The 26,852-nt window shown below is 38.8% G+C and overlaps 1 protein-coding gene across 1 annotated transcript in view; it reads right to left on the bottom strand.

Annotated features, from left to right (window-relative positions):
* The window catches only part of NQR (ARP protein (REF)), a 135,721-nt gene that overhangs the window by 59,600 nt on the left and 49,269 nt on the right, over positions 1-26,852 (bottom strand). Inside the window, exons 7-9 of the mRNA XM_089157237.1 lie at positions 24,577-24,766; positions 9,072-9,198; positions 8,718-8,798 (exon numbers count right to left, since the gene is read on the bottom strand). Coding sequence (XP_089013363.1) covers positions 8,718-8,798; positions 9,072-9,198; positions 24,577-24,766 — 398 coding nt within the window. The remainder of the gene's footprint in view (positions 1-8,717; positions 8,799-9,071; positions 9,199-24,576; positions 24,767-26,852) is intronic.

The raw sequence follows: 26,852 nt of genomic DNA, 5'->3' as shown, positions 1-26,852 counted from the left end.
TGCATCATTCCCCAACTACCCATTTGTTTCTGTAGTAGCTTTCCAAATCTGACTTGCAGTATCAAGTAATAGGAATCCACGAGGAATATTTCGATTCATGGAATTCAAGAGGAACGACATGATAAAAGAGTCATTCAAGATCCATTTATCCTGTGGAACACCTATGGTGGTAGGTTTGATAATGGTGCCCATAATGTGTCCAACAAGTCCTTTTCCAACAATAGGCAAGTATGCATATCGAAACCAGATCAAGTAATTTGTTCCATCAAATCTTACCGAAAGAGGAGGAAGAGAGGGGTAACTTTCGGAACTAGTGGGAGCAGTTGTACCATCGGTGGTTGCCATGTCAAAAAATTGTCTACAGTTCTTCAGTCTTCACCCGTTTGAAACAACTGTAACGTTGCGCAGAATGGAATAACCAGACCACCCAAACGAATCTAAGGAGTTATAAGATTCATATGGTAAAGGACAACATCCCTTCTTTAGAAAAGAGACCCCTAGATATATGGAAAATCACAAATAGACCCCTAAACATATGGGAAATCACAAATAGACCATGGGTATATGGGAAATCACAAAAAGATCCCTGGGTATATGGGAAATTACAAATAGACCCTAGATGTAAAGAAAACCACAAATAGACCCTTGTAACATGGTATATCACAAACAAACCCATAAAAATATGCGAATTCACAAATTAGACCCTTGGAAGGCTGGAACATCAGTTTTTTTTTTTCTAGGTATAGTCACTGGTTCAGCAGAAATAAATAAAATACTGTCGCAGGTTTTAAGAAGGTAGAAACAGTTTGACAGAAAACATCTACAGCGGAAGGAAAAAATAAATCTCAGCAATGGCGGAAGGAAGTAACGATGGCTTTTTAAAATTCAACAAAGGACATAGACGATAAGTTGTTTGAAAAAAAATTCAGGTCTGGTTTCAAAGGTTGACAAAGAAGAAGAAGAAGTGATGGGGAAGTTGCAGCATGGTGATACTTGCAGGGGCTGTATCGAAGGTGCTGGATATTTTTCTCTTTTTTTTTGCTGCAGGGACGATGCTATTCCTGTTCTGCAGGTACGATGGCTGAAAGATGGATTGCAGGTGTTGGCGATGGTGGTTGTAGATGGTGGAGAGGTGGAGGCAGCGGCAAAGGCAGCAACAGGGAAAAACATCCTCAGCTGTGCACAGCAGTGCACATTTATGCCAAATAGCTGGCTGAGAAAGCAAAGAAATTACAAGGCTATTTTGAACTCTTCAAAATTGAAATCAATCTTTAAATCACTGTCAATTATTTGGCATAAATGTGCACTGCTATGCACAGCAGAGGATTTTTTTCCCAGCAATAGTGAAGGGAAATCAAGAGAAAGAATTGATTTCTCTAGTTCCGTCTTTTTTCTCTCTCTCTTTCTCTTTTTTTCTTTGTTCTTCCCTAATCAAAATTAGGCTCTGATGCCATGTTGAGAAAGAAGATTATGGTAGAATGGCTTGAATAAATCAGTGCGATCCCAAGCCTTCTATTTATAATAAAGTGGAAACAATACTATTACATAAATACCCCTACTTGAGTAACAAGAATAGAAAATTAGATGAACTAAAACTCCTAGAATTCAACTCCTAATAGACCTCAACCAACAATAGTGCATCCACATGTTAATCCTTTACTACGACAGGATCCCCAGGTGTTCAGAAAGAAATAGGCAAGGCAACCCAAGATCAAGGGGGCTTAGAAAAACATGTAGTGGATGTTGTACATCTCACAAGGCCCCTACTACCAGACAATGATTGATACTATTTATGAGGCTAATCCAAGTCATAAGGAGCGCACACCATAAAAGATCATGAATGTATGTCATCCACAATAAAAGGCCAAGGTTGATGAGTGCATTGCAGAGATGAGGCCATTCTGGGAAAAGTATGGTGTTGCTATACTGTGTGATGGATAGATCAGTCCTACAAGAAAGTATATCATAAACTTTAAGGATTACCACGGTGGGTGGATTGTATTTTTGAAATCAGTGGATGCATGCAAAGAAGTTAAGGATGCAAAATATATATACAAACTCCTAAAAGAAGGGGAAATTGAGGATAGGGTGAGGAACGTTGTCCAAATTGTAACGGACAATGGTGGTAACTTTGAGAATGCCAAGCAAAATTTCATGGACAATAAAAAATACAACCTCTTTTGGACACCATGTGTTCCCCACTGCATTGACCTCATCACGAAAGACATTGGCAAATTCAAGATTGTGCAAGGTGTAGTTGACAAGGCAAGGTAGGTAAAGAACATTGTTTACAACAAAGGTTATGCCTTGAATTTGATTAGGGGGAAATGTGGTGGGACCTAGTGCAACCAAGGATTAAAAGATACTCCTCTTAACTATATTGCATTGAGGAGCTTTGAGAGTAAGAAATATGGACTCAGATCTATATTTGTATCCGAGAAGTTCTTTAAATGGAGAGGATGTAGCACTAGGGTAAAAGACATGCACAGGCCACCATTGCATCTGATGACTTATTAAGACAATTGGATAATGTGGTAAAAATGATGATTCTAGCGATAAAGGTCCTACATTTGGTGGGCTCTATTTAAAGAGAGCCCACCGTACCCAATTTTTATGCTGCTATTGAATTGATGAAGGAAAATATATGAAAATATATACAATATAAATCCTAAAAGCAGCAAAAGATTCCTGAAGATCATCGATTAATGTTGGACACCAACTTAGGCAACCATTGCATAGAGATGGTAAGTAATAGTTATTTATGCTATCTACCTCACATGATGTTAATTAACAAATTGACCATCCCAATATGTAATTGTGAATTTGCAATTCTGCAGCTTACTATTTGAACCCCCCCCCCCCAAGTACCACTACAAAAATAGACTTGGGTTGAACACAGACTTGCAAGCAAGTGGATGTGAAGATGGAACACGATAACATCCTCCAGTCTATGAACAGCATTGAGGTGAGATAGTTAAAGAATTTCATTTGAAATAAATCAGTAATGTGAATAAGTCATTGATACAAAGCATGGGAAGTGAGACGGAGATAAATAAGTCATTGATATTTGAATCCTGCTATTTGCACCTGTTGAAGTCTTCCAAGTTGCAAAGCGTCGAATTAGAGTGGCTTCGGGACCTAGATGCTTCCAAAGTGACTGAAGCAACATAGCAGGATTCAAAGTTGTAGTAGCATGGCCTAAAAGGGTTGTTTCAGCTGTTATAAGAAGCAAGGAAAAAATTTCGATTGAAACCAAGATTTCGACCCAAGAAAAGGCCAAAATTTTTAGGTTTCGACCGAAATTTTGGACGAAACATGTGATTATTTATTTTTATTTTTTTTTAAATTTCAACCCTAGGTTTCGGGCCTTATATGACGTCCATTTCATCTGATTTATTGCCTCTTACCTATTTAAAGCATAATAAACACAATGAAACTAGTATTTTGCCAAAAAAAAAACCATCGAAAATTTATCATTCAAGTATATTAACAAATGACTAGTTCTAACAAGTACAAACTGTATTGCATACAGTCATAGAATCATTGCATATATGAATTGTTTGGTAGAATGGTTATATATATACAAGTGAACAAAATAAAATGACCGACTAGATCAAGTGATGGTGTCTCACATATATTAAGTTGAAGCCTATACATCATATATACATAATTTTAGAAAACAATTATTAAAATCATAAATGAAAAAATGGTAGCAAATAATAAAAAAAATAAGTTTAACCAAACACAATCATAGATCATAGTCCTAGGCTAAACATACATTAATTTCAAGGCAATACAAGATCATTTAAGGCATGAATAAAACAAAAATAAAAAAAGGGGAAGTTTGGAATAGTTGAGTATGGCTCATGCTTCACATTCTATTGCTGCCAAAGTTTCCTTTGTAGCTATTGTGGCTTAGGAGGTGTTTGAAGGCAAAAGATAAGCGAAAGAGGTGCTTGAAGACAAAGGAGACATGGAAATTAGATGAAAATGGGATAGAAATCAACAAAAACTGAAAAAAAAAACAAGTTGGAATGTTGAAATGGTTGAAATTTCAGTCAAGATGGTCGAAATTTCGGTCTAAACCTCCGAAATGGTTGAAATTTGGGTCAAAATCTGTAACTTTTTCGAAATAATTGGAATTTCGTTTCATTTTTGAAAAATGCAGACATTTTGACCGAAATTGTTTTCGAATTTTTCAACCTCCTTGTTTTGAACCACTTAATTGACACGTTGTTTTTTTGCCACTTTTCCGCCTAAGCGCTATCGTATTATCGCATTTTGCTCCTTATTGCTACCTAAATGCTAAAGCAACCGCTTTTTTTACATTTTATACATAATATTTTTTTCTTAACTTTTTTTTTTAAATCAAAATTTATTCTACACAGTCATATAGAAATTTAATAGCTTAGTCATTTCGGAATGGAGGCCCAAATTGCAAATGAACTCTAAAGCCCAAAGTGACATAGGACCTCTACAAGCTCTAGGGGCGCTACCACCACACCCCCGCCGGTACCCCCGTGCCCGTCGGCAACAAAATGTGAAGCATGAGCCATACACAACATCGAAAATCAATAAATTATTAAATGGACAATGACTTGGAAATCGGATTAATGAGATCTATTAATTTATCATGTTGGCCCTGTTAGTACATAGTCATTGTTCTGATGCTTGATGAGATGAACTTATGTTTGTGTTTTTTTTTTTTTGGATAATTTTTCACAATTATGATTCTTGAATGCTTTCTTTTTTGGATGAATGTGACTATTGATTGTTTATTTAGCTTATTATAGAAAATAGTTGTATTAAAAAAGTAGTTTAAAAGTAGTTGTATTGAAAATTTTTGACCCAACTGCTTTGGCCGCCTTATTGCCGCCTAGGCACTACTTTGTTGCCTAATCGCCTAGGCGGAGCCCCAATCGCTTTGGTCACCTTGACAACCTTGGTTGTAAGACTAACAAAGAATTCAAAAGCTCAAATATCAACAATCTTGGAGGTTACAATAGGTGCAAAATCTCCATCTTCAATGTGAGCAAGGACTTAAACAAAGCAGACTTCAGAAGCTTCACATCAATTAGTGGCAACAGTAGAAGTAGGGAGACAAGGGCATAACACAACAGAGGTGGCAGAGGCAAGGAAGGACGGCCCCGGACGGCTCTAAACAGTAGGAAAAAGAAGCAAGAAGAAAGGAATATAAAGAAAGGGCAGGCAAAAGCTAAGAAGAGAGAGAGAGTGGAAGAAGGAAAAGAAAGATAGAACGAGGGGGAAGAGAGAGACACAACCAAAGAGAAAAGACTCATAAACCAGGAAGAGTGACAAAAGGAAGAGAGGATTTGAAGAGAGAGAACACAAGATTGATAGAGTGTGAGAGAACGAAGCGAGAAACAGAATGAGAGAGAAGAAAGGGAAGAGAGAGACTGAGAGACAGAACAAGTATAAACGTCCATTCCAGAGGGATTGTCCTTCTCTGGATCTAAGTTTTTCTCAAAGAACAGATTGAAGAAAGAGAGGGAATCAAAGACAGAAAGACAGAGACAAAATGAGAGCGAGGGAAGGAAGCAATAGAAGAGATCGTAGAGAGGGAATAAAGAGACAGAGAGAGAGGCTAAACAGTTCTCTTCTCCTGGAGGCTGCTCCATCTCCCAAGCATCTCAAGGAAATTATAGGGAGAAGGAAGAAAGAGAGAGTGACGGAAGGAAGACAGAGAAGAGACAGTGGAGAGGGATGAGCGAGATAAAAAGAGGTGGAACAGTATCAGATCTCTTGCTCCGGATCCCAACCATCTCAGGCAGATTAGAGAGAGAACGAAGAGAAGAATTGTAGGAGTGAGAGAGAGACTGAGAGAGACAGTAAAAGACAAAATGAGAGAGAGTGAGGGAAGGAAGAGAGAGAAGAGACTGTGAAGAGGGAAGAGAGGGAAGAGAGGGAAGAGAGAGACAGAGAAAGGCAGAACAGTAGCAGATCTCATCTCCTCCTGGAGGATTTTCCTACTCTGATTCCTAGCCATCTCAAGCAGATTGACAGAGTGAAGGAAGAGAGAGAGAGAGAGAGAGAGGGAGAGACCCCCAATGCCTACCAGTTCTGAGTATCCTTGTGGGAAGGGAGGGAAGAGACACAGAAAAAGGTGGAACAGTAGCAGATCTCGTCTCCTCCTGGAGGATTTTCCTGCTCCGACTCCCAGCCATCTCAGGCAAATCGACAGAGTGAAGGAAGAGAGAGAATGGGAGAGACCCCCAATGCCTGCTAGTCCTGGGTATCTTTGTGATTCTGTTTAGAGTAGCAACCATATTTTGTGATATTTGAATGAATATTCTTCTATGTAAGGCTTTCTAAATGTTGGATCTTTTGTGTGAAGTTCTGTTGCAATTTGCAAATCTGATCCTATTATACATTGTGATCGATGTGGGTTTCCTTTGTTTTAGTATACTACATCTAAGATCTAGGGCTGTAAAGTAAATGTTTGGGACATTGAGGCACACTGGACCTGCTTGGTTTAGGTGGGGTCTGAGTCATGTGACAGCAGCATTATTATCATATTAATAACACATACGTAGCTAATGAGTCACTCCTACTTCAGCAAGCATTGCTTTAATCTGGACGAGTTCACAGATCTTGTATCACTGGTTCATTACTCTACACTCAGCTTCTGCACTAAATCTGGACACTGAAGATTGCTCTGACTTTGCCATGTGACCATATTACCTTCAAGGAATCTGTAATATCTTCAGGTTGCACAAATGATCATCAATAGAGCTTACCCAGTCAGCATGGGTATAGGAGTTTAACTTTAGACTATTATTGTCAGAGAATATGAGTCTAGGATGCCTATCTCTGAAGCTGTTTTTATATACCTCGGACTGATATTCTAACTTGAGATGAGTTGTCTATGGATCATATAGAAACCGGCTTACCATGCCCACAGATATGTGTCACATATGTAAGAGGTATATAAGTCTTCCTACAAGACATTGATATCATTCCTTATCCACTGGATCACCCTCTGACCATTCACTTGAAGGCTAGCTTCAATAGGCGACTTTTCATGCTTGAATCCAAGCATACCTGTTTCATCAAGAAGGTCTAGGACATGCCTTCTTCATGAAATGAAGATACCCTAGCTGGATCGGCTACAAAAATCCGAAGGAATTCCGTTGAGTTGTCCAAAATCTTCGGTTTCAAATCATGTTGCCAAATGAGTCTTCAATACATAGGTTTATGTATCATCATTGCAATTATAACTAAGTCATCAACTTATTTAAGAAGTAACTTTTTCTCCTTCAATAATTAGGGTGTGACCAGCATGACTTGTTTGTACCCAAACTTGTGCATGACATTCCAGAACCTCCCAAGCCAACCAGTGGGACTGCTTGAGGCATACAGGTGTTTTCAAGTCAACACAATTTACCATCAGTAGATGGTGAATAAATGCCAGAAGGAAACTTGGTCCATACCTCTTCTTCAAGATCTCCATTTAGGAAAGCTTTCTTTACATTTAACTGCTGAAGATTCAATCCAAGATTTACAGTGTAGGATGGCAATCCTCAAAAAGAGATCATCTTTGCAACAAGTGCCAAAGGTGTCAAGATAGTCAATGTCATATGTCTGGAAGAAGCCCTTGGCAACTAATCTTGCCATATATCAGTCAACAGTCCATCTTCCTTCAGGTTTATAATGAATACCCACTTGCATCAAACTGGATAAGATCCTTCAAGGACGAGGGACAAGCTCCCAGGTATCATTTTGCTTCAAGTCCTGTATATCCTATAGAACAGCATTCGTCCATTTTCAATCTATCATAGCTTCCCCAACCATGTGGAATGGGAAGAAGGTAGCTAAGAAACAAAAGTACGCGGACTCGTGGAGAGGGAGATACTGATTTGTAGCAGAGTTAAAGATGGTTACTTGGTAGGTTTTGACAACTTTTCAATAGCAACAGGAAGATTGTCAGAAGGAGGGGATTCAATACCTAGTGTTTGGGTTTGTCAACAGAAGCTCAGGGAGCATTGATGGACAAGGTATATTAGGAGCTACCCTTCCCCAGAACAGTTGAGGAGATCTGTTTGTCTAATTGGGGTGGAGTAAATCTCATCTGTTTTCTCCCCCTAGAGACAAACACTATCAATGACAAAAGGGTTTAGAAATGAGAAGGATTCTATTCCCCAAGAGCCTACCTTGAAAAGAAGACTGGTAATAGGCTTCATCCTCATGAAAATTGATGCTCTTGAAGGCTCAGTTTTCTGTATTTTGCTCCTTTATTACCATACACAAACCAATCCTAGAGATGCAAATACATCGATCATTAGACTCAGTTGGGGAAAACACTAGAATACCAAACTTTTACAAAGGGTACCTTTTGAATATCTGATAAAATCTAACAAAACTAAAAACTTGAAAGAACTTTTTTTTACAAAGAAAAAGAACACCTACAAAGATGAAGCAGGCTCAACAGTACATGAAATGGACACTAAAAGCCACCAGCTCCAAGACTGCGCATTACCAATAGAAAATGGGGAATAATAGTTAACAGTGACTGTTGAAAATCACACACACACACACACAGACATGGGTTTTCCAGAAGAAGTTTGCAAGTATGATGGCTATGTAATGCAAATCCTACAATTGCTATCCAAGTAAAAGTCACTTATATCAAAGCATAATATGTAACTTGAGAAGCTTCAGAACACTAGACAAATTTTGAATTCCACTGTTTTCTACACCTCAAAACCAGCCTCAAATGGAAGGCGAGAGGTCAACTCCTTCTCACTTCCTCCAAAATAACGGCCAGAACTAAAATTAACCTGCAGTCATGAAAGAACAAAAAGAAAGCAGGAAGCTTAGCAATTAACCTAAGCAAACCTTATAAATTTAGAGATAGATAGAGAAGAGGAAGATAGATATAGATATATAGATAGATAGAGAGAGAGAGAGAGATATGCCAAATACATACACGCACAGAGGAACACTTTTTCTTATAATCACAATAAAATATCATCATTCTTTGTACCAAGTCAACATCAACCAAAAAGAAAAAAGGGCGGGGTAAACAAAATAAGAGGAGTTGAGGAACTCACATCACTAGCATTAACACCAGCATAAATGACTTTCAGAAGGACGTGATGCTGTTTGATGGGTAGTTTCAATGGTGTACACACAATATTAGTTGCACTTCGGAAATTGTGGCTTAGTGTGTGAACAACTCTGAATGAAAATAACAGAACAACCATCAAAAAGACAATCACAATAACAGTCCTCTACATGTTATCAAATACCGAAACCATTACTAGAAAAACTAATAACCGGAAGAATACTATGGAATCAAATGCAAGTTACGTGCAACTTCTGGAAGTAACATGCAATAATAATACAGAGGAAAGGGGAAAAAGAAGAAGATTAAAAAATAAAAATAAAAGAAAGAAGAAGAAGCCAAACTACCTTGAACTAAGTGTTAGTTTCCCAGCAATAACAATTACAATGTACAAGTTCTTATCATTGTGCATTACAGAGGCTGGCTTCAAATGATTTTGGCCATGTCAATCATCGTTCAAGCCATCTAACTTGTTCTGTCTGGAATAAGCAAAGACAGTGGTGCAATTTTCATGTTCTGGTATTGATTCTTTTGATGGGGGAAATTTTGATAAATGCAAGAGAAAGAAGATATACAAGAAAGATGCACCCTCATCCAAAAGAGATAGGACACCCCCAAGGAAAGACCAAAAAAGAAATCCAATACAAATGTTAGGCCTAGAATCAAGAGTGCAGTTTTGTCAAATCAACAAGAAGTTCAATTAGAAAGCATAAATTGCATAAAAAATAGATTTTATTTTCCCAGTTCCACTGTGAAGAAGCCAAAGCCAAGACTTAGAAGAAGCTCCCTGGCTTGTTGGTGACAAACTCAACTTCTTTTGGCAATGTGATGCAGAGCTGGAACCATAAATACCAGAAAGAGAAGATAAAAGAGAAGACAGAATTTGATTCAGTCTGATTAAAGAAGTAGCAGTGAGAGAGGAGATGCAGCACTTGAAGAGCCTGCAGATATCGGAGTCAGAGAAAGTCAAAGCAGAAAAGATTAAGTGAAGCAGCCACAAAGGGCCACTCAGAAATCAATTTTGAGTTGAGCATCAAACTCAAAATCAAACTTCTGAGTTAGCACCGATAGAACTTTTATCCTCTCCCTCTTGGCTCCAATCTATTAATCAAAAACCAGAAAGAGATATTAGTCAAGTATTGCAACTCGGGGTTCAAATTCTGTTTTAAGGTTCTAAAGTCAGTTTTCTGTTAAGATTAAATCAGAAAATAGATTTATCATGGAGATAGAACCCTAAACTGAGACTTACTTGCAACCTCTCCCCATCCACATTAAAAATTCCGGTAAAGCTAGAAAGAAGAGTGACAACTCCATTCCAAGAGAGGGTGAGAGGGAGGAGATAGAGGGGGTGAGAAAGAGAGAGACTAGCAGAGAGCAAAAGGAGAAACATAAATTGATTCTAATGTGTCAAAAGGGTGAAAACAGAGGGCATTGTGGACAGATTTTAGGAAATTAATTTGAAAACTAATTAGGAACAAGACAGAGACCATTATATCTAAATTAGCCATATGTCATGATTCTAGACTAGAAATTGAAACGATAATTTTCCACAGATCAGCTTCAGCACCATTCCCTTGTGGGTAGCTCTTCCAGGACTTCCCATCCAACATTGGTGCTCAGATTGTCTCAGCCTAATTGGCTCAGTCATCAGCCAAACCCTCTTTCCCAATACGCACACCCGGCGAAGGCTTATTCTTTGCTAGGATTTGTATTGAGATCAATGCACACAATCCCTCTACCCTCCAACCCCCCACCCCCAAAAAACAAAAATGTTGAAAGAATTGAATGAATCCTAACTTATGCCAATGTGACATAGCAAGTCATTTATAATAGTAGAATGTAAGAAAAAGTACATTGATACCCGATGTGGGACTAAAAAACATAAATAATAAAATCACTCTAACAGACCAAACTACCCCTCTTACTTAACTCTTGACTTACAACATTCCCCCTCAAGTTGGTGCATAGATATTCATCATGCCCAACTTGTTGACAATACTACTAAATAATTTGACACTTAAAACTCTTTGTGAACACATCAACACAGCTGATTGTCAGATGTGACAAAAGAATCTGAACCAGTCTAGACTCAATCTTTTCTTTGATAAAATGCCTGTCAATTTCCAAATGTTCGGTCCTATCATGCTGAACTGGATTATGGGCTATGTTGAAGGCTGATTTGCTGTCAGAATACAGCCTTATAGGATCTTCTAGATCTGTCCTAGGTTCTCGAAGAATGCCCTTCAACTATAACACTTCAAAAATGCCTTGAGCAAAAGTTCTAAACTCTGCTTTAGCACTTGACCGAGCCAATACAGTCTGTTTTTTGCTCCTCCACCACACCAAGTTACCACCCCCCCCCACATAAGTACAAAACCCAAAGGTAGATCCCCTACCATCCAAACATCCTGCCCAATCTGCATCTGTGTATGCTTCAACTTTTAGATGTCCCTAAGAAGAAATTAGGATACCTCTCTCTGGTGATGCCTTCAAATACCTCAAGATGCAGTATATTGCATCAAGATGTGAAGAGTAAGGATCGTACACATACCAACTAACAAGTTTGACTGCAAAAGTGATATCCAACCTAGTGTGTGACAAATAAATCAACTTCCTAACTAGTTCTTGGTAGTTGGTTTTGTCAACTGGTTCCCTTTCCTTAGCTTTCAAGTGTTGATTATGTTCCACTAGGGTCTCTACAAGTCTAAACCCTAGCATTCCAATCTCTTTTAATAGGTCCAAGGTGTACTTTCTCTAACAAAGAGAGACACACCCATTAGCAAAGTAAGCCAACTCCAATCTGAGAAAGTACCTGAGCTTGCCCATGTCTTTTATCTCAAACTCTATTCCCAAAAATGTCTACAAGGCTATAATTTCCTCCTCACAGCTTTCTGTGATAAGTGATAACAATATCATCCACAAATACAAGGAGTATTGTAGTATGAGATCCATTGCGCTTGATAAATAAGGTATGGTCTACATTACTTTGCCTATAGCCATAAGAGACCATTGCCTTGTAAAATCTTTCAAACCAAGCTCTAGGGGACTGCTTTAAACCATATAAGGGTACAAAGAAGAGGAAAAACGAAGGCTAATATTTCTGAGATAATTTCCACAACACCCTTTGCAGACGTTGGTTTTTCCCAGGAGGAGTTAGCTACTCTGTGATGTATTCTTGCAGTCTTCTACTGCCGGTACAACCCCTACTATTGCTTCCTCCACTACCCATACCAATTCCTACCTTGCTACTTCAGGTAAAAATTTTACCAGCTTCCATGTTTCTTCAGTTTCTGCTCCTTGGATCATTGATACAGGAGCCACAGATCATATGACAGGTTCATCCTCCTTTTTCTTACATTATTCTCCAACTTCTAAAAAAGATAAAGTTCGAATTGCTAATGGCTCCTATTCTTCCATTGCTGGAAAAGGGACCATTCAACATTTTCCGTCACTTTCTTTATCTAAAGTATTACATGTTCCCTATTTCTCTACTAACTAATTATCTATTAGTAGTCTTACAAATGACTTGAATTGTAAAGTGACATTTTTCTCATCTTACTGTGTCTTCCAGGATCTGGTAACGAGGAAGGAGATTGGACGTGGTAAACTAAACGATGGACTTTATTTGCTAGATCCGATTGGAGGATTTACTTATACTCTGATTGCATCTTCTAAACAGGTTCATTTCAGTAATATCAAACCTTCATCAGTTGCACCGTAGGCTAGGTCACCCATCTCTATGAACTCTTAATAAAGTATTTGCTGATTTATTTTCTTCTTATAACAAGGATGAATTTTTTTGTGAAGCCTGCATTTTTGCGAAGGACTCGTTCTACTTATTTACCTTCTCTCTTCATAATAAAAAATCTATTTCTTTTGTGCTAGTTCATACTAATGTGCGGGGCCCCTGCCGACGTGTGTCTATTACTGGCCATAGGTACCTTTTTTACTTTTATTGATTGTCACTTTGTTCTACATGGATTTATCTTTTAAAACAAAAACATGAGGTTTTTTTATGTTTTTGTGATTTTAATAATATGATTAAAACTCAGTTAAATGTCATTGTGAAGATCCTTCGCAGTGACAATGGCACCGAGTATATTGGTGGTGAATTTTAAAGATATCTCTCTGAGTCTGGCATAGTACATCAGACTAGTTGTGTTGATACGGCTGCCCAAAATGGGGTTGCCGAAAGGAAGAATCGACATCTTTTAAAATAGTCCTAAAGATAATCCGTTCAATTATGATTGCTATGAATGTCCCTGATCAATACTAGAGTGATGCTACACTCACTGCTTCTTACCTTATGAATAGGATGCCCGATAGGATACTTAGTTTTAAATGCCTTAATGAGATTCTCTAGGTAGTCTCTTTTGTTCTTCCCCCAAAGGTTTTGGGTTGTGTGTGTTATGCCAGAATCATAGCCCACTAAAGTAAGTTGGCTCCCCGCAACCTCCGCTGCATATTTTTTGGGGTATTCTACTACTCAGAAAGGGTACAAATGTTATCATCTTCCTTCCAGAAAGACTATTGTGTCGATGGATGTAATTTTTAATGAATCTTGCCCAACCTATACACCTCTCCGGGGGAGAGTCCTAGAGGAGAGGTGTTCTTTCTAACTTTAGACCTTCGTATCACACACAATGACTCCCACACAACACAACTTAGGAGTTCAAGAAGAGTTTCTTGACCGGGGGGAGACTTCGGCCAATATACCTGAGGACTCTAATTCTACCCCTCCACTTTTTGAACCATGTGAAGAACCTGGTCAAGGGGAGACCACTCCTGTGAGGCACACTATTGAGGTCTTTCAAAACAAGATTGACCATAATAAGGTGGTCTAGATTTATCAGAGGAAGAATTACAATGGGCAACAACAGGTGGAGAAAAGTGACATGGTACCACTTCAGTCCCTTGCTCCAAAATCAAATTCTATTGTTCCTCCTCAGGTATCTTCTTCTGATCTTCCTATTGCTATTAGGAAAGGAGCTTGATATTGTACTTAGCATATAGCTAATTATGTTTCTTATAACTCTTTGTCTGACTCTTACCGTGTTTTTATATCCTCTCTATTATCTATTTCTATTCCGAAAAATTGGCAGGAAACCTATGCTAATAAAAGATGGAAGGCAACTATAGTAGAGAAAATGCAGGCAATGAAGAAAAATGATACTAGAGAGTTAGTTATACTCCCTTCAGGAAAAAAACCCATGGGTTATAAAAGGGCGTTTGTGGTAAAACAAAATATGGATGGTTCCGTCAATAGGTTGAAGGTTAGACTAGTTGCAAAGGGGTTTACCCAAACATATGGGATTGATTATTAGGAGACTTTTGCCCCTGTTGTAAACTGAACACTATCAGACTTCTGTTGTCTGTAACTGTGAACAAAGACTGGAACTTACACCGACTAGATGTAAAGAATATCTTCTTGCATGGGGAGTTGGAGGAAGAAGACTATATGGAAATCCCACATGGTTTCTCAAATGACAATACTACAAGGAAAGTTTTTCAATTGAAGAGGTCAATTTATGGGTTAAAACAATCTCCTAGATGTTGGTTTGGACGCCTTCAGAAGGTAGTGACCTCTATTAGGTACAAACAAAGCAATGCTGATCATACACTATTTGTCAAGAAGTCAGAGACCAATATCACACTTCTTATTGTTTATGTGGGCGATTTGTCATCACAAGGAATGATGGTAAGGAAATTCAAAGGTTGAAGGACTTTTCTTGGCAGAGAGTTTAAGACTAAAGATCTAGGGAAGTTACAGTACTTCCTAGGGATTGAGGTGGCTCGATCAAAGAAGGGTATATACCTATCCCAGAGGAAGCATGTCCTAGATTTATTATTGGAAGTGGGAATGTTGGGGTGTAAAATAATTAATACCCCTTTGAGGCTGGAACTAAACTTAAGGAAAAAGAGGGGGAACCAATGGACAAAGAAATATACCAAAGGTTGGTAGGGAAGCTTATTTACTTATCTCACACCAGGCTAGACATTGCATGATCCATATTTAGCTCATATGAAGGCTGTTACAAGAATGCTGCAATATTTGAAGGGAACTCCTAGAAAAGAAATACCTTTGTCACCCACTGATAATCTCAGGGTAGAAGCATACAGTGATGCAAACTACGCTGGATCTCCTGATAGGAAGTCAATTTCATGTTACTGTACGTTTGTTGGAGGTAATCTTGTTACTTGGAGGAGTAAGAAACAAAATGTGGTAGCTTTATCCAGTACTTAAGCTGAATATAAACACATGGTTCGTGGAGTTTGTGAACTACTATGGTTGAAAAGCCTACTAAAAGATATTGGAATCCAAATTCCAAAGTCTATGATGCTATATTGTGACAATAATGCTGCCATTAGTATTGCCAATAATCCTATACAACATGATCAAACTAAGCACATTGAAATTGATAGATTTTTTGTCAAAGGAAAGTTGGAACAAGGGCTTACCTGCATGCCTTTTGTGAGGTCCGAAGACCAAGTGGCAGATATTTTCACAAAGGGTTTGAAAGAAGGAGATTTCCTTCCTATTGTAGGCAAGTTAGGCATGAGTAATATCTATGCCTCAACTTGAGAGGGAGTGTTGGTTGAATCCTATAAGGAGTTCAATTCTATTAGAGTTTTAGTTTGTGTAATTTTCTATTTCTTTTTACCCAAGTAAGGGTATTTATGTAATAGTCCTTTTCCACTTTATTATAGATAGAGGGTTTAAGATCACAGTGATCAATTAAGTCATTCCACAACAATCGTTTTTCTCAACACTAACAGATCAAACTACCCCTCTTACATAACTCTTAACTTACAACAAAAAAAAGTCATAAAAGAAGAACTAGTTCAAACAACCCATCAAATATGAATGGTTGTCTCCCCACTGTATTCATTGCAAAGCAACCAGATATCAGTCCAAGTCCTGCACAAGCAAATCTCCAATGTCTTTGCCACCAGCTGACCAGCCCCCACTGACCTGGTCATCCATCATAGTCTACCGATGATGTTTTTGTGTGCAAAACTTCATCATCACTGAAGTTCACCCAAGGCAATGCTCCATCACCAAACACCCTCTCCCATCCCAAGCTACCCTCCACTCCAAGATCACGCCCTGGTGTTCTCTGCCGTGTCATGGACCCGCCATTGCTCACAGAACAGTCAGCATCAGATTTCGATTTGGTTGTCTTCAGACATCCTTTCTTGTTACCAAGGATACGTTTTTGTTCAAAAAAACTACAGGGCCCTTCCACTTGCTTGAACCAACAGTCCCTGATGCTTACCAAGGACCATAGGATCCTCATACAAGTTAATCTACCACAACCTACAAAGTGTACCCTACTCTCTTGGTCTTCCCTTCACACTGTCAGCACCTTTTTCCATAAATAAGACCTTCAAAATCTTCAGGCTCCCCAAAAAAGAACCCTCTGCATTGTTGGCTCCTTTACCTCCACCTTACCCTAATCAAAAAAGTCAGTCACTTGGGATTCAACTTCCTATACCTCCCTCCCATCCTTGAAAACACAGAGTTTTTCCTTTCCGCTAACCTATAGCACTGTGTCACTACAGTTCTCCGTCTTGTCCTTTCACCATCACCCTCCAATGTTGCTACCAACCTTGCGGCCTGTCAACTTTAGACATCTACACCCCTCTAATACCCCTCATTCTTACTTCCACAAACCTCTTTCCCCATTCTTCCCAGAAAATCTCTGACTTCCACAGGACCACAACCCAACTTAGCCTCTACCCTTTGTTTAGCAAGATTCTTTTCCACCCATCTCCAACCAATCTAGGGGGCTACTTAACCATCATCTCCTACCCAGGCCCATTATTCATCCCTTCTTTTTCCTGGCCCATTCTCCATCCTTAGTTTCCAACCCCCTTTGAACTAGGCCCACCTAACCATAACTGAGCTCCAGCCATCTGCCCTTCATTACGATGGATCATGGTTGTCAAGGTGACGAGGCAACCAAAGCAGTTGGGGCACCACTTAAGCTTCTAGGCAGTAAAGTGGCGCTTGGGCAGAAATACCGTGAAAGCTGTTGGGGAACATTTTTTTATTAATACAACTATTTTATGTGGCACATATACTATACTAAAGACTAATATAGTTTAACTATAAACTAAACAAATATTCAAGTATCATATTTATGAAGCTAATCATAAAAAACAATCATAAGTTCATCTCATCATAAGACAAATATACAATAGCAATTAGCTACAGAATGTAATGACATTAACATATGATTCCCGAATACGAAATAAATAACTATTATATTTGTATATGGTTTTGCAGAATTATTTGAGCATTTTTTTTTTTATATATAACAGAATATTGGCCTAACAAAGGATTCAAAAACATTGAAAATCATTTATATTACAACATTTAAAAAGCTCGTCTTGTACAATTAAGGGGAAAATATTTTTTGTTGAATGGGGAAAAATACGCATGATGTCATCTACAAATATACAATTGTTGGCTTGTTGCTCAACTTAAACATCCAACTTTTTTTTACCCGCTTTTCTTAAATTAACAAATAATTCTGGAATCCAAATAGTAATTTAATTTGTCCGCTTTTTTTTACAGCTTTTTCAACTGAACCAATAAATTAATAGATCACATTATTGCAAATAATTCTCCATCTAATGATTCCCAAATCCGAAATGAATAACTATTATGTTTATATATATGGTATTGTAGAATAAAATTTGATAGTTTAAGAAAATACAAAAAAAATTAGGTACAACATGTGAAAAAGGGATGCGTTAGTGCCTAGGCAGCAATAGATGCACAAGGCGACAAAGCAGCCACCTAGGTGATACTTGATAGCACAGCTAAATTCTTGCATGTTAAAAAAGTGACTCAGTGAATAGGCAGTCAAAAAACCGCCTAGCTGCCAAAGTGGACACCTTGATAACAGAGCCATGGACCTCTTCCAAGTTTTCACCACCCACCCCTTAACTTCCTAATGCAGTCATAGCCCTAAGACTTCATCCATGGACCATTTCATCCCTCTCCCATTCTTTGTGGTTAACCATTTAGATGGTCTCCCTTTTGCATGCCCAAGCTTGTGACTCATCTACCTCTCCTACCCTACATCCTATTTAACTCCTCTTTTGGCCAAGGGGCCCTTCTCTACCCTCTCATTTTAAGTATCACTCTCCCCGATAAACAAACAATTACATCTGCTCGGAAGAGGTATGGAAGTCTCCATCCAAGGCATTTTGACCGCCTCCTCCCCTTAACTCTCATGTCTTCCAGCATTATCTGGAAGTCTAGAACATTAGGCATCATTATTCCTGAACCAGAAAAGCAAGCCCCCATCAAGTCCACCCACACCCACTACTCCTATTGTGCTCTTCTAGAAACCCATATATTTCTCAAGAATGCTCAACACATTCCCTCCATTGTTCACCCATAGCTTTCCTCTCTAATTATGATCACTCTACCAGTCTTCGTCTCTATCTTATGTGATTAATCTAAAATCTAAATCTCAATTTCTTCATCCTCTACTTAATTCATGCATCTCAAGCTCTTTCTTCACAATGTGTCAAAGTTTCCTGTTTCCTCATTGTGGTTTATACATTCAACAAAGCACTTAAAACTTCTCTTGTACCCTTTACTTGGACCATAAGAGGACTTCAATGTGGTAAAGATTCCATAATGAGAAAATTGGAGGCTGCCAACTTGCCATCTTGATCTCCCTCTTTTCAATGCCTTTAATGACAGCAATGAGGACTTGGGCCTTACAGATGGACAGGGTTCCCCCATACCAAGCATAATAGAAGAATTGGCCTAAACTGTATCCCCTACCTTATTTCTTTTCTTCTAAATGACTCTTGGCTCTCCCTTTTCCCCAGCTTCAAAGTCAAATTTCTGCTCCTCAGTTTGTCTATAAACTCCTTGCCATATTTTAATTCAACCCTAGTTCTCCTACCCCCCAAAACTTTCAAAAATTTCCAACATGTGGTCTTCTCCTTCAATTTGACCCAACCAACATCTTAAAGGCTTGAAATATGCCTGGCCACTACCTATTCTTCCAGCTTGCTAGCGTAGAAGAGTTCAAGCTAAGAACCACTCTACAGTAGGATCAAAAATGGTAGCAAGGTTGTAGCAATCAAATAAACCCCTATACCCACAAAGAACAGGTATATTGTTGTTACTTGGGGCTTAGATGTCTCACTCCTTAGGCCTCTAGATTGGGTTGTTTAGTAGGAGATCCACAACCCCCCCCCCCCACCCAAAAAAAATAAAAAATCTCCCCTCCCCATGAGGTATTGATGCATAATATTTATTCACCAAAAATATAAAAAATACATAGGTAAGAGGAGATAACTCTCTCAGTATGAGTCTCTCTCAGCTCTTCTTCTCTTCTATTCCTCTAGCCATTTAATGGTTCTTGTTGGATTCTATTAGGAGTCTAATAAGAGTTTGTATAGGAGTTAAATTAGAGTTTGCATTCATGTGAAATTCTATTCCTTGTAATAGTCTACTTTCCACTTAATTATAAATAGAGGGCTTGAGATCATGGATCAATAAGCCATTCTACTACAATCGTTTATTTCAACATGGCATCAGAGCCTAAGTTCGATTGATATTCTTCAATTTTTTTTCAGTAAAACCCATCGCAGGAATTTTCTGCAACTGTAATACCGTCATAGAGTTCTTTCTTCTGCAACAATTGCAGAATTTTTTTCTACAACCATTCTTTCTTCTGCAAAAATTGCAGAATTTTTTCTACAACCATTGCAGGTTTTTTTCTGCAACTATCGCAGAAACTCAAATTCAGAAATTTTCTGCACTTATCGATCTCCAAAACCAAAAGGAGGTAAAGGAAAGAAGAAGAGAAGAGGAACCCTGCTGATACCACCGCTGCTACAGCCGCTGCTATCGTCAAAAACCCTGCTGCTACCATCTCTGCTACTGGTGCTGCTCTCACTGCCTTCCTTCCGCCATCGACCAAAGAAAGAAAAAAAAAAAAAAAAAAGAAAAGAAAGGAAGAGAAAGAATCGATCTGCTTCTAGCTTCCAGGGACTTTTTTTTTCAAGGGGTGAAGACTGAAGAACTGCAGGCAATTCTTTCAACATGGCAGCCACAAATGATACTATTGCTCCCACTGGATCCGAATATTTTCCCACTCTTCATTCTCTTTCGGTAAGATTTGACGGCACAAATTACTTGATCTGGTCTCGATCTGCTTACCTGACTATTGCTAGAAGAGGACTAGTTGGATACATTACGGGCACCACTATCAAACCCACCACAGCATGTGTTTTACAGGATAAATGGATATCAAATGACTCTCTTATTATGTCATTCCTTTTGAATTTCATGCATCCAAATATTGTCCGGGGTTACCTATTACTTGATACTGCAGCCCAAATCTGGAAGGCTACTACTAAAACATATGGACAGTTGGGGAATGATGCACAGATTTATGAGCTATGAAAGAAGCTTCATGAGACTACCGAAAAGGAACTAACTGTGGCCCACTATTATGCTGAGTTGCGATCTCTTTGGCAAGAGTTGGATCATTATGGGAATTATCACCCCACTAATCCAAATGATGTGGCGACATATAAGAAGTACATTGATAAGATTCGAGTATACGACTTCTTGGCAGGTTTGAACATGGAGTATGATCAGATCAGAGTGCAAGTCTTAAGTCGTTCTCCTTTTCCTATACTAGAACAGTCTTATGCTTTTGTTCAGTGTGAGGAAAGTCGTCGATTAGTCATGCTTCATACTCCTATTATGGAGAAATCAGCTTTACAGTCTGTTCACACTAAATTTGATCCGGCTAAGGAGATTGTCAAGTGTGAGCATTGTCACAAACCATATCATACCAAGGAAAATTATTGGAAACTGCATGGGAAGCCTATTGATTTTAAGCAAAAACGAGCACAAAGAAAGGGAACACCAAAGGCTAATCTTTCTGAGACAGTTTCCACCACACCCTCTGCAGACGTTGGTTTTTCACAGGAGTTCGCTTCTGCGGAGGCGTATTCTGCGGGCTTCTCACTGCCGGTACAGCCTTGACCACTGCTTCCTCTACTACCCCTACCAACTCCTACCTTGCTACTTCAGGATCTGGTCACGTTGAAGGAGATTGGTCGTGGTAAATGGACTTTATTTGCTCGAGCCGATTGGAGGATCTACTTCTGCTTTGACTACATCTTCTAATCCCGTCCATTAGGTAATATCAGACCTTCATCAATGGCACCGTAAGCTCGGTCAACCCCCTTTTAAATTTTGTCATTTTCTCTAGATTTATTTTCCTGATACTTTCATCTTACCATTACAATTTCTTCCTTTCCTTTGTTATTCTTTTCCCACGTGTAAAGCTACACGTGAGGGGGAGATTGAAGATGTCTACAATTCAATGCCTTTCATGTAGACTTCCTTACATAGAATTTGATCATTGTTACCTTTGAAAGTTTGTCCCTTACCTTCGCAATCTTCTACTTTGGAGATCTAACATTACTACAGAGCTATCTTTTTTGTGGGGCAGAACTTGATCTCTCGTTAACCACGGAGATTTGCCCCTTAACTTGACATCTTCCCTTCGGAGATCTAACCTTGCAAAAGATTTGTCGTTTGACCTTTGCAGAACTTGATCTCTATTACCTTTCGAGATTGTCACTTATCTTGACAAATTTTCCCCTACCTTTGGAGATTGTCCCTTGGCAAACTTTCCCTTTAAAGATCTAACATTGCTAGTTTGCTACAAATCAAAAGTTTCACTTTGGCTGTTTTACCCTAGCAATTGTTACCCCAAAAATATATTTTCCCTCAGATTTGCTCAGAAATTTAGTCTTCTCAACATTTGAAGATTCTACCTTTTTTCTTGGGCGTTCTTCCTTGGAGACATAAAGTTGCAGTAAAGATGAGGACAAAGCAAATGGAAGTCTATAAGGCAGAAGTAATCTATAAGTTTGAAGATCAAATTGCAGATGCTTACCTGAATAGATGTTTTATACTCTTTTTGGTCAAGTTGGGCATATGTGATATCCATGCCTCAACTTGAGGGGGAGTGTTGGATTATGTAAGTAAATTGAGTTTCCCCAGCTCTTCCGTTAGTTCCGGCCTTTATTATATTTCTTCTATGTGGGGTCTTGCTCTGTTTCTTTGGTGTTTTTTTCTTTCTTTTGGTTGGGCTACTTCAAGCTGTTTTTTGTTTCTTTTCTGGGCTCTTGTCTCTCTTGTTTGTTCTTGCTTTGTCTCTTCTCTTCGTCCCTCTTCGTTCTTTCTCTCTCTTTCTTCTTCTTCTCTCTTTTCTTTGTTCGTCCTGGTGTTTGTTTCTTCTTGTTTTCTCTGGCCCGTTTCCTTGGCCTTTCCTCTTTGGCTGCCGTTTTCTTTTTTCTTTTTCTTCTGGGCCCCCTCGTCTGGCTTCCTTCTTCTTTCTTTGCCGTTCTGTTCCGCTTGCTTGGGTTTCTCCTTTTGTTCGCTCCCTTTTTGTGTGCGTTCTCCCTTCGTTCTTCCTCTGTTCTCTTCCCTTCGTCGCCTGTTTGTCTTCCTTGTTGTGCTTGTTTGTTGGCCGTTCTGTCCCTGTTTCTTGTTTCTCTTTTTGTTCTGCTCTCCTCTGCTTCTCTTCTTCCGTTGTTTTTTCGTTTGCCTTCTTTTTCTCTTTCGCCTGGCTTTTTTCCTTCTTCGGTCGTTGGTTTCTCTCGGTTTGCTCTGGCCGGTCGTTTCCTCCGTTCCTTCTCGGTGGTGCGCCTTTCTTTGTTCCCTGGTTCTTTTTTTTTTCTGTCTTTTGCTCCGCCGGGTGCGGTGGTCTTTTTTCCCTTGGTGCCGCTTGTCTTGGCGTTTTCTGGTTGTCCTTTTTGGTGTTCCCGCTCTCGTGGCTGCCTTTCCTTCTGGGTTCTTTGTGCTTTCTTTGTGCTTGCCGGTCATCTTTTGTCCCGTGTGCTCCGTGGGGGGTGGTCCTTTTCTTTCTCTCGTGTCTGTGGTTTTTTGTGGTCTTTGCCCTCCTTTGGCTTCTCCTTCTTCCTATTTGCCCTTTCCTCCCTTGTTTGTGTCCCTCTCCTTCCTCTTGCCGCCTGTTTTTACCTTCCTCTTGGTCCGCCCTTTGTCTTTCTTACCTCTGGTCCGCCCTCGTCTTTCCTTCCTCTTGGTTCGTCCTCTTTTCTTTCCTCTTGGTTCGTCCTTCCTTCTCTTGGTCCGTGTTCCCATTCTCTTCCCTTGGTCCCTTCTTTGTCTTTTCCTCCCCTTTCCGCTCTTGCCTTTTGTGGCTTTTTGGCTGGGTTGCTTTTGGTTTGCGTGGATTTTCTCCCTCTCCGGCTTCTGGTTGCTTTTTCCTCCTTTCTTGCGGTCTGTGAGCATTTTTGCTTTGGTTACTTTTGGTCTGTGTGGTTTTCTCCCTACTCCCTTTTGGTCTGTCTTGTCCTTCTTTGGCTTTGTTCGTCTTCCTCGTCGTTGTTCTCTTTGGTGGTTCTTGCTGGTTGTTTTTCTTGTTGGTGTTGTTATCTCGGGTGGTTTTCTCGTGTTTTCGCTCGCCTTGCTCCGTTCGTTGGTGCTCTTTTCGTTTTTCTTTGTGCGTTCGTTTCTTGTGTCCTCCGCGGGGGGTGTTGAAGTATAAGTAAATTTGGGAGTTTTACTGTTCACGTTACTGTTCACGTGAACAGTATTATGCTATTATTTTTATTATATTTTCTATTTCTAATGTGGGAGTTTTGCTACATAAGTTTTGAGAGTTTTTAGAAAGCATAGTTTCTATTTTGGTGATAGTTTCTATTTTCAGAACTTTCTATTTTAGGAGTTAGGAAGTTACTAAAGCTGTAATATTTTGTTTCCTTTTTCTAGAGGACAATTACTTGTCTCTCAAGTTGTATTAGATTCATTAGAAGCTATAAATAAAAGTGCTCTGTGATTCTAGACTCTTAAGCAAGAATCACGAGCCTCTTCTACTAGTTCTTCATCTCTCTTCTCTTCTTCTTCTTCTCTCTTTTCTTTGTTCAAGTCCAGCTGGTGTTTTGATTATCTAATGCTTGTTTTCTAACAGATTCTATTAGGAGTCTAATAAGAATTTGTATAGGAGTTAAATTAGAGTTTGCATTCATGTAAAATTCTATTTCTTGTAATAGTCTACTTTCCACTTAATTATAAATAGAGGGCTTGAGATCATGGATCAATAAGCCATTCTACTACAATCGTTTATTTCAACAGTTCTCTTGCTAAAATCAACCAATTCCTAATTGCTAGGCATGATAGCACTATGCCGAAGCAAAGCATGGCTGTCAATACCACACTAGCGTAAGCAAGGGAACTTGCCTATTCATGACAACCTCAGTAGTCGGTACTCAACATGCCAAAGTAGAATAATACAACTATTAAGTATGAGAAACAATTTAATATTAACTCAAAATTGCAAAACCTTAGCATATATTGACAATGGAATGTAATAAAAAAATCAGCAATTAACAGTATTTAAATAAACAAATATATTTTAGTTTCAATTTCAGACACTAAAAATGAACATAGAGAAACATTTAATTACATTTTCTCATATTTCCGAGGTATTTGAAGACTAATTTGCTTAGGATATAAGGATCTTCTCTTGGACTTTGAAGACCCCAGTAAATACTTTGCTTCTTCAAGGGGTGTAGGCCAATATTCCATTCCTCTACGATTTGTAATCCATAAGCATGAACCAGCTTTACTCTCATCAGTTACAAGCTGAAAAGCACCTAAAACAACATATTTATTTCTACCTTAGATATTAAGCCATATAAACTTAGATAAAGAAATAAAATTAGACATGAATCAGCTGCCAAATAATACATATTATGGGCAGAAGAATGCAGAAAACTTAAATAGTGGTGGAACAAAAAGGTGCATTAATAACACCAAAATCATATTTAACAATATTCAAGTTTGAAACTGTTTTATACAATTATACCATACGAAAATTTAATGTTGCAAGGGATTACCTATATGACACACCAAGTACCCCACAAACACACAAAATCCACCAAAAAGAGTGATGATAAAAAAGGAACCACAAAATATTATAACAATAAAGGGAATAGACAGTTTTCTTCGTCACTGTTACTTCCAGTGTTCCAATTATCTTGTCTTCCATGAGCAGAGCAAACACATTAGGTTGGCAATCACTTTGTAGAGATGTTATGAAGAGGTTGATTGCTAACCCATTTGTTGGTATAGTAGCTAGTATGAAGACACATTTAACAAGCTTCTGTATCAGCCAACTTTTCTGTTAGGTTGTTTAAGCTGCAAATGGATGACATCTATTTTCCAGCTTAAGGGCTTGTTAACTTATGGTTAGTCATAGGTGTAAGAGTAGGAGTATCGTTCTCCTTTTCTTATTATTTATGGTTCTTACTAGTGCAGCTCCAGCCCCCAAGGCTTGATATCTAGCAGCATCAAATCATTATTGTTTTTCCGTAACTAATAGTTATTTTACAGTTAGTAATTTCAATGGCAGTTCAATAATTCTGTGCAGCTTTCAAGTCATGTTAGGCTTTCTGAGCTAGTACATGCTTTAATAAGATGATGTCCTAGTTTGAGTAAGATTTCAAGTCCTAAATTCAGTAGGACTTCTTCTGTAATGTTATAAATAGGCACCCATCATTGAAGGATAGACTATAGTCAAACATTATTGATAATTATCTCATCTTTGCTGGACCTCTGAGTATTCACTGGTCTAAAGATCAGATTCAGCGTTGGCTTTGGTAAGGTACCTCTAAAGTGGGTTTCTTTGAGGTTTCTTAGTGAAGACAAGTCAAGCTTGAGGATTCAACCTTCATTGATGCTCCTCCACAGCACATATAAGGTGGCCAGCATCCCCATCCCTCTCCTCTCTTTAACCTTTAATTCCTATTCGAGTTCCCCTGGTCCATTTGATCATTTTTTTAATGTAGAAATCAAGAAAACCATAAAAGCCAAACCAACCAGCAAGATCCTTTCAAAACATCAACGGCATAACCAACTCACAACCCCTAACTTCGATCCAAACCTCCTTCAATTTTGACCGGCCATACACTTGATATTTAGATTTTTAAACCCCAATCCAAAATCCAAAATCAATTTCCATATTTTGAAACTTTAACTATAAGAATTTGTTAGGACCATGAATCGAGCACCAAATGGATTCACTCAAACACACACAAACAGCATTTAAAATTTCAAATGGCATAAACAACATCTGAGAAGTAAATGTAAATGGCCAATACTATAAACTCAACAATAGAATTCCATTACAAAACACTCCCAGATCTTAAAAGCACCATTCAACATCCCCCGACCAAGGGTCTTCCCTCCCTGCAAGCAAGCTTGCCCTACACAGAAACTAATTTAAATCCCCCCTGACAGTCACACTCTTCCCCTTTATATAGCCCCACACAATCCAAATCTACTTCATATTACTGGATTTGATCCCCTACAACCACTTATATTCTACCCCTACCGTGTGCGCCCCTCAATATTGGTGTCCTACCAGGATTTCAACCAAACATGGTGAACATAACCTGAACACCCTAGGTTTTATACAAGGTTTCAGCCAAAACAAAGAAATCTAAGTCCCCCAAACCCATCTCAAGAGGTCTTTTCTTTTTCTGACCAGTTCAAGAAATCACCATTTTTCTTTGATGCCTAACATAATCTCTTTGACACAAAAGCTAAGCACCCCATATTAGATTAGGAGCAATTTCCATATAAGATCATCCCCAACTTAGTCTCAAAGCTATCCCATTTATAACCCAAAAACCCACCACACATGCCCCCACAGCCTGCCCAAACAAACCAAACAAAACT

This window comes from Hakea prostrata, chromosome 5 (assembly GCF_041222555.1).
Source record: "Hakea prostrata isolate BN-2017 chromosome 5, UWA_Hpros_2, whole genome shotgun sequence".
In the NCBI taxonomy this organism is placed as follows: Eukaryota; Viridiplantae; Streptophyta; class Magnoliopsida; order Proteales; family Proteaceae; genus Hakea; species Hakea prostrata.
This window is presented reverse-complemented; position numbering and strand designations above follow the sequence as displayed.